At 43.5% G+C, this 16,572-nt stretch overlaps 1 protein-coding gene across 1 annotated transcript in view; it reads right to left on the bottom strand.

Moving 5' to 3' along the window:
- Positions 1-16,572, bottom strand: part of LOC105023500 (CUB and sushi domain-containing protein 3) — a 254,024-nt gene that overhangs the window by 59,535 nt on the left and 177,917 nt on the right. Inside the window, exons 44-50 of the mRNA XM_034286761.1 lie at positions 15,191-15,368; positions 11,250-11,395; positions 9,983-10,063; positions 9,143-9,256; positions 7,753-7,941; positions 2,928-3,074; positions 522-710 (exon numbers count right to left, since the gene is read on the bottom strand). Coding sequence (XP_034142652.1) covers positions 522-710; positions 2,928-3,074; positions 7,753-7,941; positions 9,143-9,256; positions 9,983-10,063; positions 11,250-11,395; positions 15,191-15,368 — 1,044 coding nt within the window. The remainder of the gene's footprint in view (positions 1-521; positions 711-2,927; positions 3,075-7,752; positions 7,942-9,142; positions 9,257-9,982; positions 10,064-11,249; positions 11,396-15,190; positions 15,369-16,572) is intronic.

Raw genomic sequence — 16,572 nt, 5'->3', positions numbered from 1 at the left:
TCTGACCAGGCACCCCCAAAAAGTAGGGCACTAAATAGGGAATAGGGTGAAACTGGGGAAGCATTTGAGACAGACAGAGAGCTGTAATCAGACAGGAAGGAAGGTAGCTAGTCACGGTCATCTAAAGGAAGTGGAGTTGACGGAACAAATAAGGATTGATTTTGGCTCTGTTTCTACTTGACACAACACGCTCTTCAATCAGAGGCCCAACCAATCAGGGCTGAAGAGATGCTCTCATACACAAGTATCTTGTCCTCTGTTACAGGGGCCGAGGGGCGAGACCGAGACCTGCCGACTTCAGAGCACCGACCAAACCCTGTCTGAAACACCAACCGAGACCCTAATGGCCAACCTTGTTTTCCAGGCCCATAGTGCTTCATAGTAAACTATGCAATGACATTCCAAAAGAATGAGGGCCGGGCGGCCTTTCCCCTCGGCAGCGGGGAGAATGCGCTGACCTGGAGAATGAATGGGAAGGAGCAGGGCTGCCGGCATGGCTGCCTGTCGGTCTGAGCTCTTACCTTGACACGCCGGGACGGGTGAGTCCCAGGCATAATAGCCGTAGGTCATCTTCTTACAGACGGCCATGCCCTTTCCAATGAGCCTGTAGCCCCGATCACAGCCCCAGCGCACCACGCTGTTCAGGTGACCGCCCGTCTGGCTCACGACGAAGCCATGCTGGGGGGAGTCGGGGGTGCTGCAGTACATCGCTGAGAGGGTGGGGGGGGGGGGGGGGGGGAGGAGAGGGGAGGGGAACAAAGGGGAAGGGGGGGAGGGTGAACAACAATTAGAAGAGCACGCCTCAAAGCAAACGTTGATGTAGCACTTGTTATTCCCAGAGACGCATATATGAAAGGTAAATAAGATTTATGAGATAATGAGCGAGATGGCCTGAGGAAAGTCAAGTCTCAGCCGCACGGCTGTATGCACGGCTGTATGCACGGCTGTATGCACGGCTGTATGCACGGCTGTATGCACGGCTGTATGCACGGCTGTATGCACGGCTGTAGACACCAAGCAGAACCAGAACTGGTCCCTTGAAAACGTCAACAGCCACATAAAAAACAACAACATTCTCACCGGCCCTTAGCCACACATTCAATTTCCTTTCGCACAAATAAAAGGGAAAAGCAGCAGCGTCCGCGTCCTGATATCGCCGACAGTTATTTGTTTCTGGGGCTGCCCCCCACCCCCATCCTCTAACACTTGATTAAGTCCACAAAAACGTGTTTAATTCAATCACATGCACTGGCCAATCAGAGGGCCCTGCCTGCAGAGAGGAATTTAACTGTCGCTTCAGAAACTCCATCTGTCTGCCATGATAGCAGGTCTCCGGCTGGGTCCTAAACGGCTCAATGCCTATGTACAGCCACTACACTGCCGGCCAGCACCCATACATCCTGCATCTAAAGGATGGCACAATCGAGTGTCGGCTGCCAATTGGGACGCAGCCCCGTTACGTAAGAGAACAGAAGATCCAGATTTTTTGGGTTAACCCCTTCTGTGGTGAATTTGATGCTTACGTTTTTTTTAAAGATCCAACCTGCTTTCCCGATACTAGTCTTGATCCGTATCTCTGCTTCTCACTGTCTCCATTCCTTCACACATGTTGCGCTCACTGTCTCTCTTTCACTCAGCCTGTTTCTCCCTCTATTTCTCTATCTGTTATTCTGTCTTTCTCAGTATCTCTCTCAATCTCGCTCTCTCCACCAGGTAGAAAAAAAAAAAAAACATTTTCACACAACATATGATGACAATTACGTTTGTATCTGTTAGAAAGTCCTTTGCATGTCATTCAGCATGTCAACACACCAACCTGAGATCGTGATTAACATACCGGCCTGTGAGAGAACCGTTTTGCTACATAGAACTGGGGTTACATGAGTAACAGTTTCTGTTTTCACCCGACCAATGTGGTTTGAACTTTTTTTTTTTTACGGCTGAATCTGAAAAATATGATCACACTAGTCCTGGATGATACGACTGACAGGAAGACAAGAACTGAAAAGATCATGTTCTTTTCTACACAGAATGTCAAACCTTCCGGTTTAAATACATTTCTTACTGTAATAGCTCTATAGCTCTATAGAAATATGTACAGGAGGACAAACTTAACAAACATAGCACTGGGACTACACAGCATAATAGACAATTACTAAACACACAGATCACCACAATATATTCTTTATACAACTAAAAAACAACATTTACACATTGTACACAACTAAACAATGACACACAGTGAGAATGGTGATGGTAAATACATGTATGTTCTCTAAGAGAATAGCGGGGAACCCAGTAGGTCTTTTTATTATAAGGAATTATTAGGGAATACTACAGTCCATTTTGTTAAAAGCAATTAGTAGGGCCTCCTACAATGCATTTTACTCAAAGAATCAGCAGAGGATTCTACAAACCAGGGAATAAGTTTCAGGGAATACATTTCAGGGAATACGTAGGACATTTTACATACCAATTTGTTTGAAGGAATTAGTAGAGAATTTGAAAAAGAAAAAAAGTTAACTACATGGACTTTTAGAAGTTTACAAACCAGTTGATTTTAGGGAAATAGTAGAGATTTCTACAGACCAGTTTGTTTAAGGGAATGGAGGGAGTTGAGAATCCCACAAGTCAATTTGTTTGCATCACTTGAGTCCATTGATTGACTGAGACCACAAATCAGCCCATTTGAACACACTGGATATACCCTCCATGCCCCTATTCCTAATGGACTTTACGCAAAACCCCAGAATTAGACCGTTCTAACAGATAGCCCAATAGGACCGAAAGATGTCAGTCCCACTGGACTATCACACCCTCTCCATTATGGAATACCCAGCACTGGTGGTGGAGATGTTGGTTATGTATGGAGACATGCCGTTTTGAAGGAAAGTCTTTATTAACAGGATACATACTTTGATACTCACCCACATATCTGATGTGGAAGCCCTTCCTGTTGGTACCGTGGTCGGAGGACCAGCGCAACAGCAACTGGTGACCTGTGGTTGTGAGGTTAAAGGGCGTGGCAATGTCCCCACTTAGCGAAGCCAGACTCTGGCTGTAAATGTTAGGTCCTGTCAGGCGAGAGACAGAAAGACAAAAAAGGGGGGAACAAATTAGGGTTTAAGAAAAACTGGTCAAATACACATTTGCCCCTGTCCAGGAAACAACCCACAGCTACTCTTCCTGAGGGGCAAATACAAATCGAAACACAACACAATGTACGGAAATATACATAGCAATACAACACTGTGTACGCATTAAAAAACACAACGCGTAGTAATCATTAGAGGTCGAGTACAACCGAATGTGTTAGGTGGGTAGCTCTTGTATTTGCATTCATAGTGTGATTCCCAAGATTCTTTAAGGGCATGGTTCATAAGAAAGATTCATTAAGGGCATGATTAATTAGATTAATTCAGGGCATGATTCATTAGATTAATTCAGAGCATGATATATTGGCTACTTTCAGAGTATGATTCGTTAGATTCCTTCTAGCTCATGATTCATTCAGAGCATGATTCATTGGATTTGTTTGACCAAGCTGTGGTGGGGTGTAAATAGTCACTACTACACTTATGACTACGAACTCAATGTGGAGCTGATTCAATTTTAAAATAGCTGTATAGGAGATCTCGCTCAGGCAAAATAGTCAGGCATATAGGCGATTAGTGTAAGGGTGCTTTGAAGGGTGACTGGACTAACATTTGAATTAAGGGTGCTTGAAGGGGGCTTGAAAGACAACATCTAAACCAGAGAAAGGTAGAGAATAGAATATGTCAGGCTGGTAATTCAACTTTGAACACTGGAAAACACAAACATCATGGCTAGACCCAACAATGTATAATCATCAGACAATGGGAGTTAGAAAAGTCGGGCTGCCAGTGTCTTTCCACTCTCTTGCCAATGCCTAACAGAATTGTCTTGCCAAACAGTTGTGGTGTGACAATGAGGTGTATTGAAAAGAAACTTACCGTCAAGCACTTAGGCTGCAAAACCATTCCACTCAAAGTGGACAGACATTATGGAAAGTGGGTACCACAGCAAGTGATTTTGTGCTGTGCTACCAGCTTAATCTTAATGATAATCAATTGCCTATTGATATACACTCACCTAAAGGATTATTAGGAACGCCATACTAATACTGTGTTTGACCCCCTTTCGCCTTCAGAACTGCCTTAATTCTATGTGGCATTGATTCAACAATGTGCTGAAAGCATTCTTTAGAAATGTTGGCCCATATTGATAGGATAGCATCTTGCAGTTGATGGAGATTTGTGGGATGCACATCCAGGGCACCATTCCCCCACATCCCAAAGATGCTCTATTGGGTTGAGATCTGGTGACTGTGGGGGCCATTTCAGTACAGTGAACTCATTGTCATGTTCAAGAAACCAATTTGAAATGATTCGAGCTTTGTGACATGGTGAATTCTCCTGCTGGAAGTAGCCATCAGAGGATGGGTACATGGTGGTCATAAAGGGATGGACATGGTGAGAAACAATGCTCAGGTAGGCCGTGGCATTTAAACGATGCCCAATTGGCACTAAGGGGCCTAAAGTGTGCCAAGAAAACATCCCCCACACCATTACACCACCACCACCAGCCTGCACAGTGGTAACAAGGCATGATGGATCCATGTTCTCATTCCGTTTACGCCAAATTCTGACTCTACCATCTGAATGTCTCAACAGAAATCGAGACTCATCAGACCAGCCAACATTATTCCAGTCTTCAACTGTCCAATTTTAGTGAGCTCATGCATATTTTTCCTATTTGTAGTGGAGATGAGTGGTACCCGGTGGGGTCTTCTGCTGTTGTAGCCCATCCGCCTCAAGGTTGTGCTTCACAAATGCTCTGCTGCATACCTCGGTTGTAACGAATGGTTATTTCAATCAAAGTTGCTCTTCTATCAGCTTGAATCAGTCGGCCCATTCTCCTCTGACCTCTAGCATCAACAAGGCATTTTCGCCCACAGGACTGCCGCATACTGGATGTTTTTCCCTTTTCACACCATTCTTTGTAAACCCTAGAAATGGTTGTGCGTGAAAATCCCAGTAACTGAGCAGATTGTGAAATACTCAGACCGGCCCGTCTGGCACCAACAACCATGCCACGCTCAAAATTGCTTAAATCACCTTTCTTTCCCATTCTGATATTCAGTTTGGAGATCAGGAGATTGTCTTGACCAGGACCACACCCCTAAATGCATTGAAGCAACTGCCATGTGAATGGTTAATTAGAAGATCGCATTAATGAGAAATTTAACAGGTGTTCCTAATAATCCTTTAGGTGAGTGTATATGTGTGTGTATGTGTGCAGTGGGGAGAACAAGTATTTGATACACTGCCGAATTTGCAGGTTTTCCCACTTACAAAGCATGTAGAAAAAAAATCCAGAAAATCACATTGTATGATTTTTAAGTAATTAATTTGCATTTTTATTGCATGACATAAGTATTTGATATATCAGAAAAGCAGCATTTAATATTTGGTACAGAAACCTTTGTTTGCAATTACAGAAATCATACGTTTCCTGTAGTTCTAGACCAGGTTTGCACACACTGCAGCAGGGATTTTGGCCCACTCCTCCATACAGGGGCTATCGCTGGGCAATACGGACTTTCAGCTCCCTCCAAAGATTTTCTATTGGGTTCAGGTCTGGAGACTGGCTAGGCCACTCCAGGACCTTGAGATGCTTCTTACGGAGCCATTCCTTAGTTGCCCTGGCTGTGTGTTTCGGGTCGTTGTCATGCTGGAACATCCAGCCACGACCCATCTTCAATGCTCTTACTGAGGGAAGGAGGCTGTTGGACAAGATCTCGCGATACATGGCCCCATCCATCCTCCCCTCAATACGGTGCAGTCGTCCTGGCCCCTTTGCAGAAAAGCATCCCCAAAAATGATGTTTCCACCTCCATGCTTCTCGGTTGGGATGGTGTTCTTGGGGTTGTACTCATCCTTCTTCTTCCTCCAAACACGGCGAGTGGAGTTTAGACCAAAAAGCTCTATTTTTGTCTCATCAGACCACATGACCTTCTCCCATTCCTCCTCTGGATCATCCAGATGGTCACTGGCAAACTTCAGATGGCCTGGACATGCACTGGCTTGAGCAGGGGGACCTTGCGTGCGCAGCAGGATTGTAATCCATGACGGCGTAGTGTGTTACTAATGGTTGTCTTTGAGACTGTGGTCCCAGCTCTCTTCAGGTCATTGACCAGGTCCTGCCGTGTAGTTCTGGGCTGATCCCTAACCTTCCTCATGATCATTGATGCCCCACGAAGTGAGATCTTGCATGGAGCCCCAGACCGAGGGAGATTGATCGTCATCTTGAACCTCTTCCATTTTCAAATTATTGTGACAGCATTTGATGCCTTCTCACAAAGCTGCAACAGGTCTGTGAGAGCCGGAATTCTTACTGGTTGATAGGTGATCAAATACTTATGTCATGCAATAAAATGCTAATTAATTATTTAAAAATCATACAATGTGATTTTCAGGATTTTTGTTTTAGATTCCGTCTCTCACAGTTGAAGTGTACCTATGATAAAAAATTACAGACCTCTACATGCTTTGTAAGTAGGAAAACCTGCAAAATTGGCAGTATATCAAATACTTGTTCTCCCCACTGTACATACACATACAGTATCTCCCAAAAGTGAGTACACCCCTCACATTTTTGCTAATATTTTTTCATGTGACATCACTGAAGAAATGACACTTTGCTACAATATAAAGTAGTGAGTGTACAGTATAACAGTGTAAATTTGCTGTCCCCTCAAAATAACTCAACACACAGCCATTAATGTCTAAACCACTGGCAACAAAAGTGAGTGCACCCTAAGTGAAAATGCCCAATTAGCCATTTTCCCTCCCAGGTGTCATGTGACTCGTTAGTGTTACAAGGTCTCAGGTGTGAATAGGGAGCAGGTGAGCAACCCCAGCTAGCTAAGCATTCACACCATTACTAATGAATTAACCCATTAGTGTCAATATTTGTCCACAACAGAAACTTTGAGGTTTTAAAATGCATTACAATTTGAATTACAGTCTCAGTCAAATGTTTCTCAAACAGTTTCATTAAATAGTAGTACCTTGGGCTTTTCCAAAAGTCTTGAAAATAATATTGTGCACATGGTTTTATTTATTGTATAACTACTGCCTACAGTTGTTTAAATGAAGGTATTGTAAAAGGAAAAGAACAACACTTTATTTTGAATAAAATACATACATTTAATTCAGGAATTTATGTATTTCCTTCTATCCAATTAATTGATTAATCTAAGTAGTGATCGACAGATCGATAATAAAAATAGTTGTGAGTTTCAGCCCTATTTTCTTCAGCCCGACATTTTTCTTTGAGAACTACACTGAAGAATGCAATGAGCAACTAGAAGAAAAGACAGCTTTCCCAAATATGTCAAATGTAGACGTGAAAGTGGGAGACCAGGCGAGCTTAAAGGGGTGCCTGTAGTAATGTCTGAGTTTACAGACTTATAATTAATCGCTTAAGGATTCGTTTTTGAAGCCTGTATGTGACACATAAATCTGTGGTCATTTGCAATTATCTGGTAATGCTGAGAGATGTGAAGATATACTGCGCTATTAATTGTGTTACTAGCAATGTTAGGGTGTCTCCCAATTGGTACCCTATTCCACACAAAGCAGTGCACTCATTTTCACCAGGGCCCATAGGGCACTATTTGGGGAGTAGGGTGCCGTTTTGGGACAGATCACGGTTGACAAATCCCACCGTCAAATATTTCCAGGATGTCAAACTCCTTCTCTGTCTGGAAGAGTTGGAAGTGGAGGGTGATGTTGTAGCCCTTCTCCACGTTGATGAGCCAGGAGCAGGTCTGGAGGTTGGGGTAGCTGTCCGGGTAGCCTGGGCTCAGGATCACCCCGGTGGAGTCGAAGCGGACCTCGTTGGCCGGACATTGTACTATAGAGTGTGAGAGACACCAGTAGAGGGGAGGAGGGAGAGACGGGGACGAGTTGGGAGAGGGAGAGACGGGGACGAGTTGGGAGAGGGAGAGACGGGGACGAGTTGGGAGAGGGAGAGACGGGGACGAGTTGGGAGAGGGAGAGAAGGGGACGAGTTGGGAGAGGGAGAGACGGGGACGAGTTGGGAGAGGGAGAGACGGGGACGAGTTGGGAGAGGGAGAGACGGGGACGAGTTGGGAGAGGGAGAGACGGGGACGAGTTGGGAATGGGAGAGACGGGGACGAGTTGGGAGAGGGAGAGACGGGGATGGAAGTAGAGGAGAGGAAGTGAAAAGGAGGGTGAAGGAGCAAGGGAGTTGGGAGCAGAGCAGAGGGAGGAGAGGACAGAGGTAACAGAAGATATTGAGGAAAGAAGGATGAAAGAGAAAAAGAAAGGAATGAATCCGGCATGACGGAGCTGTGGAAATTACAGCTGAAACAATTACATTTTTGCCAGAAAAAGGTCCATGGCCTCAGGTCCTCTAGATACACACTCACTGTGCTAGCCTTGTCCCCTGCTAGCAATCTATCAAATAATATTAATCCCAAATGGAAGAGAAAGACAGCTACATTTTTATGGTAAAATGATGCTTATACATCATCAGATCTCTCCTCCCCACCCCCCCACCCCCCCACACTCTCTCAGCTCTCTTGGAAGGAAGCATGTTGAAAATAATGACTAAAAGTTTAACATATTTTTATTCTGTCAATAGCCCCCTCCAGGCACTTTAGTGAGTAGGAAATATAGCACAATAAAAGGTTAGCATTGCCAACAAATGTGAAATGCTCAGGCAAAAAGGGCAGCAAAACATTTCAGCATATATCGAAGAACAGATTAAACCGTGACAGATTATGTCAGCAGACAGCTCAGTATTTTCCACTGTACAGGAACGGACGCAGAGTAAATCAACAGACAGAACCTGACTAATGTAACAGGTAAAACAATAATATATTGTGGCATCCTAGTCGATATTTCCATAATTGGACCTCTCTGCACTACAGCCCAGGACAGGGAGAGAATCGAAAGAAGGGCGTGTTCCAATTTGCAATCTGTTCCCTATTGTACAGTACACACCGCCGTTGGCACAGAGTCATCAGAAGTGTGCTACTAAGGGAATAGGGTGCTGGGCGGGGGCTCCATCGATGTGTTAGAACTCTAACCTTGGCAGACAGGTGGAGGGGCGTCCACCTGGAGCCTCTCCCCCAGCCGGCACGTCAGGATCTCCGAGCCAAGCAGGGTGAACCCTGGCAGGCACTGGTACCAGATGATGTCCCCTGGGGAGGAACCAGAACAGCCACGCGTGAGGAAAAACACAAACACACTTTAAATATTCTATTTGAGGAATATAATTTAGGCTGAAGAATGACTCCAGATTACTGGCACCCTGCCCTAGGAGAGGGGCTTTTCCGTCACTTATGTAGGCCACAATCCATCAGCCTGCGAACAGGACCTTCGTCGGCATCAGAGTGGCCATACCGCAGTGACAGCGGACGGCAAAGACCTGCCCCTGTGTGTGCACACTGGCATACACGCGCGCACAGAAACACCCACGCCGATACGGCCTCCTCAATAAGTTCTGACCGTTTTAGCCCTGTTAAAAGCACACGCTCAAGGCTCCACTGGAAACATCCCGAGCCAGCCAGAGTTCTTATCTCTGCTACACCAGGCCACCTCAATCAAGCACGGGCTAACAACACATGAAAAGGTCCTATAACTTTTGCACCCAGGTCGGAGCCCAATACTTGGCGAGGGACTTTGGTGAGGATTTTTCCCACATGTAGGGGAACTTGGTACCTTTGCCAGAGAAAAGTAACCACTCTTATGTTAATCCTATTCATGTATTTAATTGAGTGAAAGCGTATTACATAAATAACTCAGTACATTCAGTTAATTAATTTCCGAAATAAACCCTCAACAAACCGGACAACCAAACGAAGACGTATAATAATTAAAAAAGAATATACTGTGTAACAGTAATTACAGATCTAAATGTGACTAACCGATTTCAAACTTGTCATCTTCGGTCAGGATGTCGGCATTGGGAACAGCTGGAGGAGACTGGCACACTCTCAGTTGGTAAGCTGTGACAGGAAACAAACAACAACACTAAACAATGGTAAAATGGAAAAAACATGGTGAACTTAGATACATTTCTGTGGCCATTCCCTGTAATCACCATTGTAATCATCTACCCCATTGCATTTATAAGGTTGTTAGTGGTTTGGTGTGATTATGAACACCAGAGCCACAATTATCCCAAAAAAACTGAGGTGTAGGATGAACCACTACTAAACTATCAAAAGAAGACTTTGGATTAATGTGTGCATCCAGAATGTCAGAAGAGTTGGACCTTTGACCCTGACGTTCTGTAATATTGATTAGAAATGTAAGCAAATATGAAGCCAGGAATTGAGGTAAGAGCACAGATTTCTCTATTGCTCAGAGGCAAATGTAGATATATTCCCTTAACCCCCCCCCCCCCCCCCCCCCATTGTCTCAATGACGATTCCCCCAGGATTTCTATTATTTTATCTACATTAAGTAAATGTGGATTATTCTAATTACTGTATTGATGTTCCCATTGTATAGAATATGGATCAGAGACTCATGTCTTAACATGTACTGATAATCTGGTTATTGATCTTATTATTGATCAACTGTATGTACTGTTGTATGAAATATTTCATGCATAGCCGTGTCCTTCAATATGATTGGCTGTGCAATGTGAGTTGCTACGGTGTGACTTTAGTAAGGGGGACCTACGCTGGGCTATCTACATGTCATAATGTTCCAGCTGTAGATCTCTATATGCTTATACATAATACATACAGCATGCATATATACTGCACCTTTTGATAAAGGCTTGGAAGCAGATACGCAATACTTTTTGTTAAAATAAAGAGAAACTGTGCCAGAATAAAATAAATTGCTATGTAACAAATCCATTGATTACTTTATGGGAGGTACTCTATTTTGAGTAACTGTTTGAACCAGAGCCTTACATCCCTCTGGTCAAAAGCTGGACTTCATGAAAGCATTTGGGTCATGTCAGAGTAATGTAATGAAAATACAACAGTCTTAACATTCTATTACCAATATCCATTCTAGAGTTCTATTTAAATATAGGAGAAGCACTCAGAGGATGGCATTTCCACTCACCATGGCAACTAGGTACAAACTTTAAAAGCCATTCACCATGGTAACTGAGTTAAAACTTTAGAAGGCACTCACCATGTCAACGAAGTACAAACTTTAAAAGCCACTCACCATGGTAACTAAGTACAAAGAAGCCACTGGTACTGAAATCACTGTGGAACTTGATAAGGATGTGATTGGCTGTTGTGTAGACTGCCTCCTGTGGGGTGTTCCCACTGAACTGACCAATCTGGGGAGAGCCTTGCTCCGGGCCATCCCTATACCAGGAAGGAAGAAAAGGAGGAATATGGGAAGGAAAGAAGGTAAAATATATATCCCTATGAAAACTGATGTTTCCGTTTTCTAGGGACTCAACGGAAGGTTTTAGTTAATTAGTGTCCTCGGGACAATCTGGTCCCTCAGCAGCGAGAGAAATAGTGAAAATGGATGTTTTGACGGTCAATCTTCTGAGCATGAAGCTAACCGAGTCGGCCACTGTGCTGGGCCAAGACTGCGTCCCTATAGGTCGGAGCAAAAACTAGACGTGACTTTGGTTCCTAAAATGCTTTGCGGCTCTCCCTCACCCCAACCAGGCTTCAGAGGAGCAAGAGTGCAGCTACTGTGTAATCTGTGAGCATTTTGCAATCAGTCTTCTGCGCATGAACACAATTCATCAAACACAGTACTTCTGCGGTTATAAGTCATCTGATTTTGGGTAATTGCGGGTCATCACTAAGTGCCAGAAAGCAATTTAGGGGCCCTCAACCCAGCATGCATCAAGCTGAGAGAAAGCAAAGAAATGAACAATGAGGAATGAACATCCACCACTACTGTTCTTGGAGTAGTATTCAGCTGTGTCCCAAGTGGGGCCCTATAACCTAGGTAGTGCACCAAACCTACATGGAAAGGAGAGGGCCGGTAAGGTCTTGGTCATCCACAATCGTGACTACCTACATAGCCTTTTGGGGCCACTCATCACAGCTAGCACACATACAACTAGCACGTACAGGCGTATGAAATAAACAAAAGAAAAATATGACATAGACAAAGAAGATCTGAGCCGTTCCAGGTTGCACGTTCCTACGCTAGCTATAACGAGCTGTAACGGTAACTCATACGTTTCCGTTTTGTAAACCACAGCTAAAGAATGGTGGTAACACTTTATTTGAAGGGGTGTGCATAAGCGTGACATGACATTATCATGATACTGTCATAGCCATGACACGACACGTCAGAATCATTATGAACTAAGACAAAATATCCTGTCAATGTCTTTGTTATGACAACTTGACATTAACCACGACAACATTAGATTAGATTCAACTTTATTGTAATTGAACAGCAAACAGTTTGTGGTATGGATGTGAAGGGTCCCAGCTTGTGCTGGAGGTCTACAATGGCCGGGAGCTGGGTACCAGTGATGTGCTGGGCAGTTTCCACCACCCGTTGCAGGGCCTTCCAGTCCACAATTTGGACTTGATATAAAGATGTCATGACGTGTTGTAACACTGTCAAATGCATTCATAACAGTGTCATGAATACATTTCTTAACCTCAAGTACAGTGGAACCAACGGCTAACAATGGCAACCCTTACTTTGTTTGTTAATGCATTTGTAAACCATTAATAGAGTGTAGTGGCATTTGTTTATTGTTTACACAGGACATAAACTTGTCGTTTTTTGCAAGAACACAGCACTGTAATTTGTTAAGGTTGATACAGGACATCATTCATGTACAGTACCTAGTTGTTTGCATGAACATTAGCCTAAGTAATATAAACTAATCATAATATAATCACATTGAAAACATTATTTATAAAGTAGGGTAGATAGTGATAGTTTAACAAATGACCCAACCCTCTACATACACTTTAACAGGCAAGTTATCAAACTGTATCGAAAGGTCCAGTGTACCTTTGTACTTTACCGACCAGGAAAACAGGATAAATGATGAGAAAGACATGGCTTTTCCTTGAAGCGTTACGACAACGCGCAGGAATTTTGATCGTTAACAGTCCCAACGCAACACGACCACGTCAAACTGCCCCCTATAGGCCACCCGTAGTAAGTGTCCTTCAAAATAAGAGTCCTTCAAAATTCTGTATCAACCCCAAATGCGACCATACATTTTGTATGTGTCACACCTATGTGCAGACCCAAGTAACCAGTCTAACTTTTAATAATGGTTACCGCACTGTAATCATATTAACAAATTGCATTATGCATATTATCTCTTGAATAATGTATATTACTTAGCCCAGTGGTTCCCAACCAGGGGTACTAGGCCTTTCCACAGGGGGTACTTGAAAACACTGATGACACCATAGACTTACTAGTGAAATGAGGGGGTACTTCAGGGGTACTGTAAGCAGTGCAAATTCTTTTTGGGGGTACAGTAACTGAAAAAGGTTGGGAGCCACTGACTTAGCCTTATTGTTCATGCAAACCACGAGTTACATGAACGGATGTCCTGCATCAACAATAACAAAATTACAGTACAAACTATGGTCCTGCAAAAGACTTTGATATTAACTTGACTTCACATCATGGAAAAGTCATTATAATGGTGTATGGCTAACCAATGGTGCCACTATCATTTTGAGGTGAATGTTCAGTGACTCAGGAGTGCGATTACCTTTATGACTCCATATTTCCAATTTTTATTTCTGCCATGCATGCTCAATATGCTGAGTATGAGCACCAGTATCAGGATCAGCAAATGTCCTTTTATGGCAGAGAATACTGGCTAAATAGTTTCTTCAAGTTTGATAATTAGGCCCATGTTTATGTTGTCTCAGTTAATGTCAAGTTGACATAACAAAGACATCCCAAACAATGTCAACCTTTCATAAAAAAACATTCATAAACGTTCAAAATGATTCCCTCATGTGTCAAGTCATGGTTATGACAGTATCCCGACAGTGTCCTGTCACTCTTATGCACAGCCCTTCAAATAAAGTGTTACCAGGAAGGTCAACAGCAGGCAGCACTAACGATTTTCCAATGATAAGCAATTTTCCCCTCCGGACCTCCCCTTAATAGCTTGTTGCTTCAGAAGCTGCAATGCTGTGCTCAACGCAGAGGAAACACATTAGTGCCAACGCCAGCATAGTGTGGGCTTTTGTATTTCTGACAAAGTCCGTGTCCTGAATAGAATCACATTCCCTACACTGTGGATTACTTTTGACCCGAGCCTTATGGAACCTGGTGGATTGTAGTGCACCATATAAGGAATATGGTCCCGTTTGGGAGGCAGGCTGTAACATGCAGTATGTAGAAATGGCTTTTTTAATGTGTTCTCTTCTCTCCAGCTCCCACGCACTGATCACCAAACACATTTTTTGAGTGAAGGACACCGGGGCTCTGTCCAATTCGGTGGTAAAACTGCACTCCCTAGCTGACAAGACGAGACTCACTGTGCTTTAACAGTAACGCATCGATTGTGCATTTCTCCAAGCTGCCACACTGCCACACTAACTGCCATCGCGCTTCCTTTTCTGAAGGCAAAAATAAGTTTCATTCTTAGGAGGATCAGCCACATGGAGGGAATGGAATGCGGAATGTAGTTAATATCTTGGGAGATGAGGTTCACACTCCGTTTGATTCTAAAACCGAACAGTAGAACATTAGAACGCCTTGGCTGCACCATCGGCAACAACACCACCGCAGCCAGACGGGAAACCAACCTCAGGGGTTTCTCTCTCTAGATTCCCCAGGAGGCACTTTCAGCTATGCCTCAGGCTTACCGATAGAACAAGGAATTTACAAGAAGCATCCACTTTGGGAAAACACTTCTGTGACAAACATAAACATGCCAAAAAACTGTGCCTCTGAAAAGTCCAGTCTCACTCAAAACTGTATATGTGTTGTTTTTTTCAATGTCCTTGCCGTTACTGACAAACATGTTTACCGGAATACGCCGCGGACGTTGTCAGGCTAATTACGGTACCGCTTCAGAAACATATAGGTTTTGTCCCAAATTCCATCCCGTCGACTACAAAGTGAACTGCTTCCGACCTGGGCTCATAGGGATTAGGGTGGACTGATTCTGGATGAGTTGATGCTGCACTCACCAGACAGTGATGTAGTCATATATTGGTTCAGTGTTGAGGACGGTGAAGTTGATGCAGATGCCATTCCCTGGGGGGGCCCTCACGCTCCAAAAACAGTCCTGGAAGTTGGGGTACTCTGCGGGGTGTCCAGGAGAGTAGATGGTCCCGTTCATAGACGTGACATTACCTCCACACAATGCTGGATTTGTGGGAGGGGTGGGGGTGGGGGCACAAAAAGACCAGGAGAGAAGGAGAGTTGGAGAGAAAGAGATTCTGTCAGAACCTTGTCCCGTATGCAACAGAAAACTCAACATCCCATTTAGAATCCGGTTTACAATATTCCAATCAGTTACTGAACCCATTAACATCCAATCATTTAATAAAATGTGGCAAGTACCCAATTGAGACTCCACACAGAATTCTGTATGAGTTTCCACAGGGTACACAAAGCCAAAAATAAATAATGCATGCAGAGCAGAATTTCTGACTATACCTACTAATTATCAAAACCGTCCATAACAAAGCCCTCATCCACTGAGAGATTCATTTAGAGAAGACACTCCTGAGCCAGCTGGTTCTGGCATTCTGTTCATAAACCCAAACGGACCCTTCAGATCCCCGGGAAAACAAGTTAAACCGAACCGAATCATAGTTCAACAGTAACAATAATTTAGGAATTTGGCTTGACTAAGAATCAATAAGGTTAAAAGAGCTTCGCTAACAAGAGAGGCCGCCATTGTTAAACCTTATTCTCAACAGAAGACAGGCTAAGTAAACAGCTGATAGAATTCGTTAAAAATACAGGGGCATTTAGTAACATCTTGCCAGACAAATAACCACATTAGAGACATTGAAAGTCCTTCATCCTTTTGAAAATGATTTATGTTTAATCAGAATATCAAACCTAATTTTTAAAAGTCCTGCAATTAATTATATCTCGATAATATTCCACTTGCTTTGACAATAAAAAAAACAACAACATGCCAATTAATCCCTGTACATAAAAATCTAAATTGAGCAACATAGAGAGACACAAAGAAAGAGAGAGACAGAAAGAAAGACAAAGAGAGAGAGAGACGAATAAAAACGCCAGCATGTCTTCTGATATATCACAGAAGATTAAAAGAAAAAGAAGGTGACTGTAAGTGACCAACCATAACCAAGAATTATTTTGTTATTGCCTGTAAGCGTGCGAGTAACTGCCGTGATAAACCCCAGGTGCTAATATTGATTTCTTTGACCTGGGTTGAGTCCCAAACCACACCCTATTCTCTGTGTAGTGCACTACTTTGGACCAGAACCCAACAGGCTTCATGAGATTTCAGACACAGGCAGGAACTTCATGCCGTGATACTGACAACAATGAAACCTGCCATTATAATCGCTCAACAGTGGGTATGAAG

This window comes from Esox lucius, chromosome 16, assembly GCF_011004845.1.
Source record: "Esox lucius isolate fEsoLuc1 chromosome 16, fEsoLuc1.pri, whole genome shotgun sequence".
In the NCBI taxonomy this organism is placed as follows: Eukaryota; Metazoa; Chordata; class Actinopteri; order Esociformes; family Esocidae; genus Esox; species Esox lucius.
The sequence above is the reverse complement of the archived record's forward strand: the minus strand, read 5'-3'. Positions and strand labels throughout refer to the sequence as shown.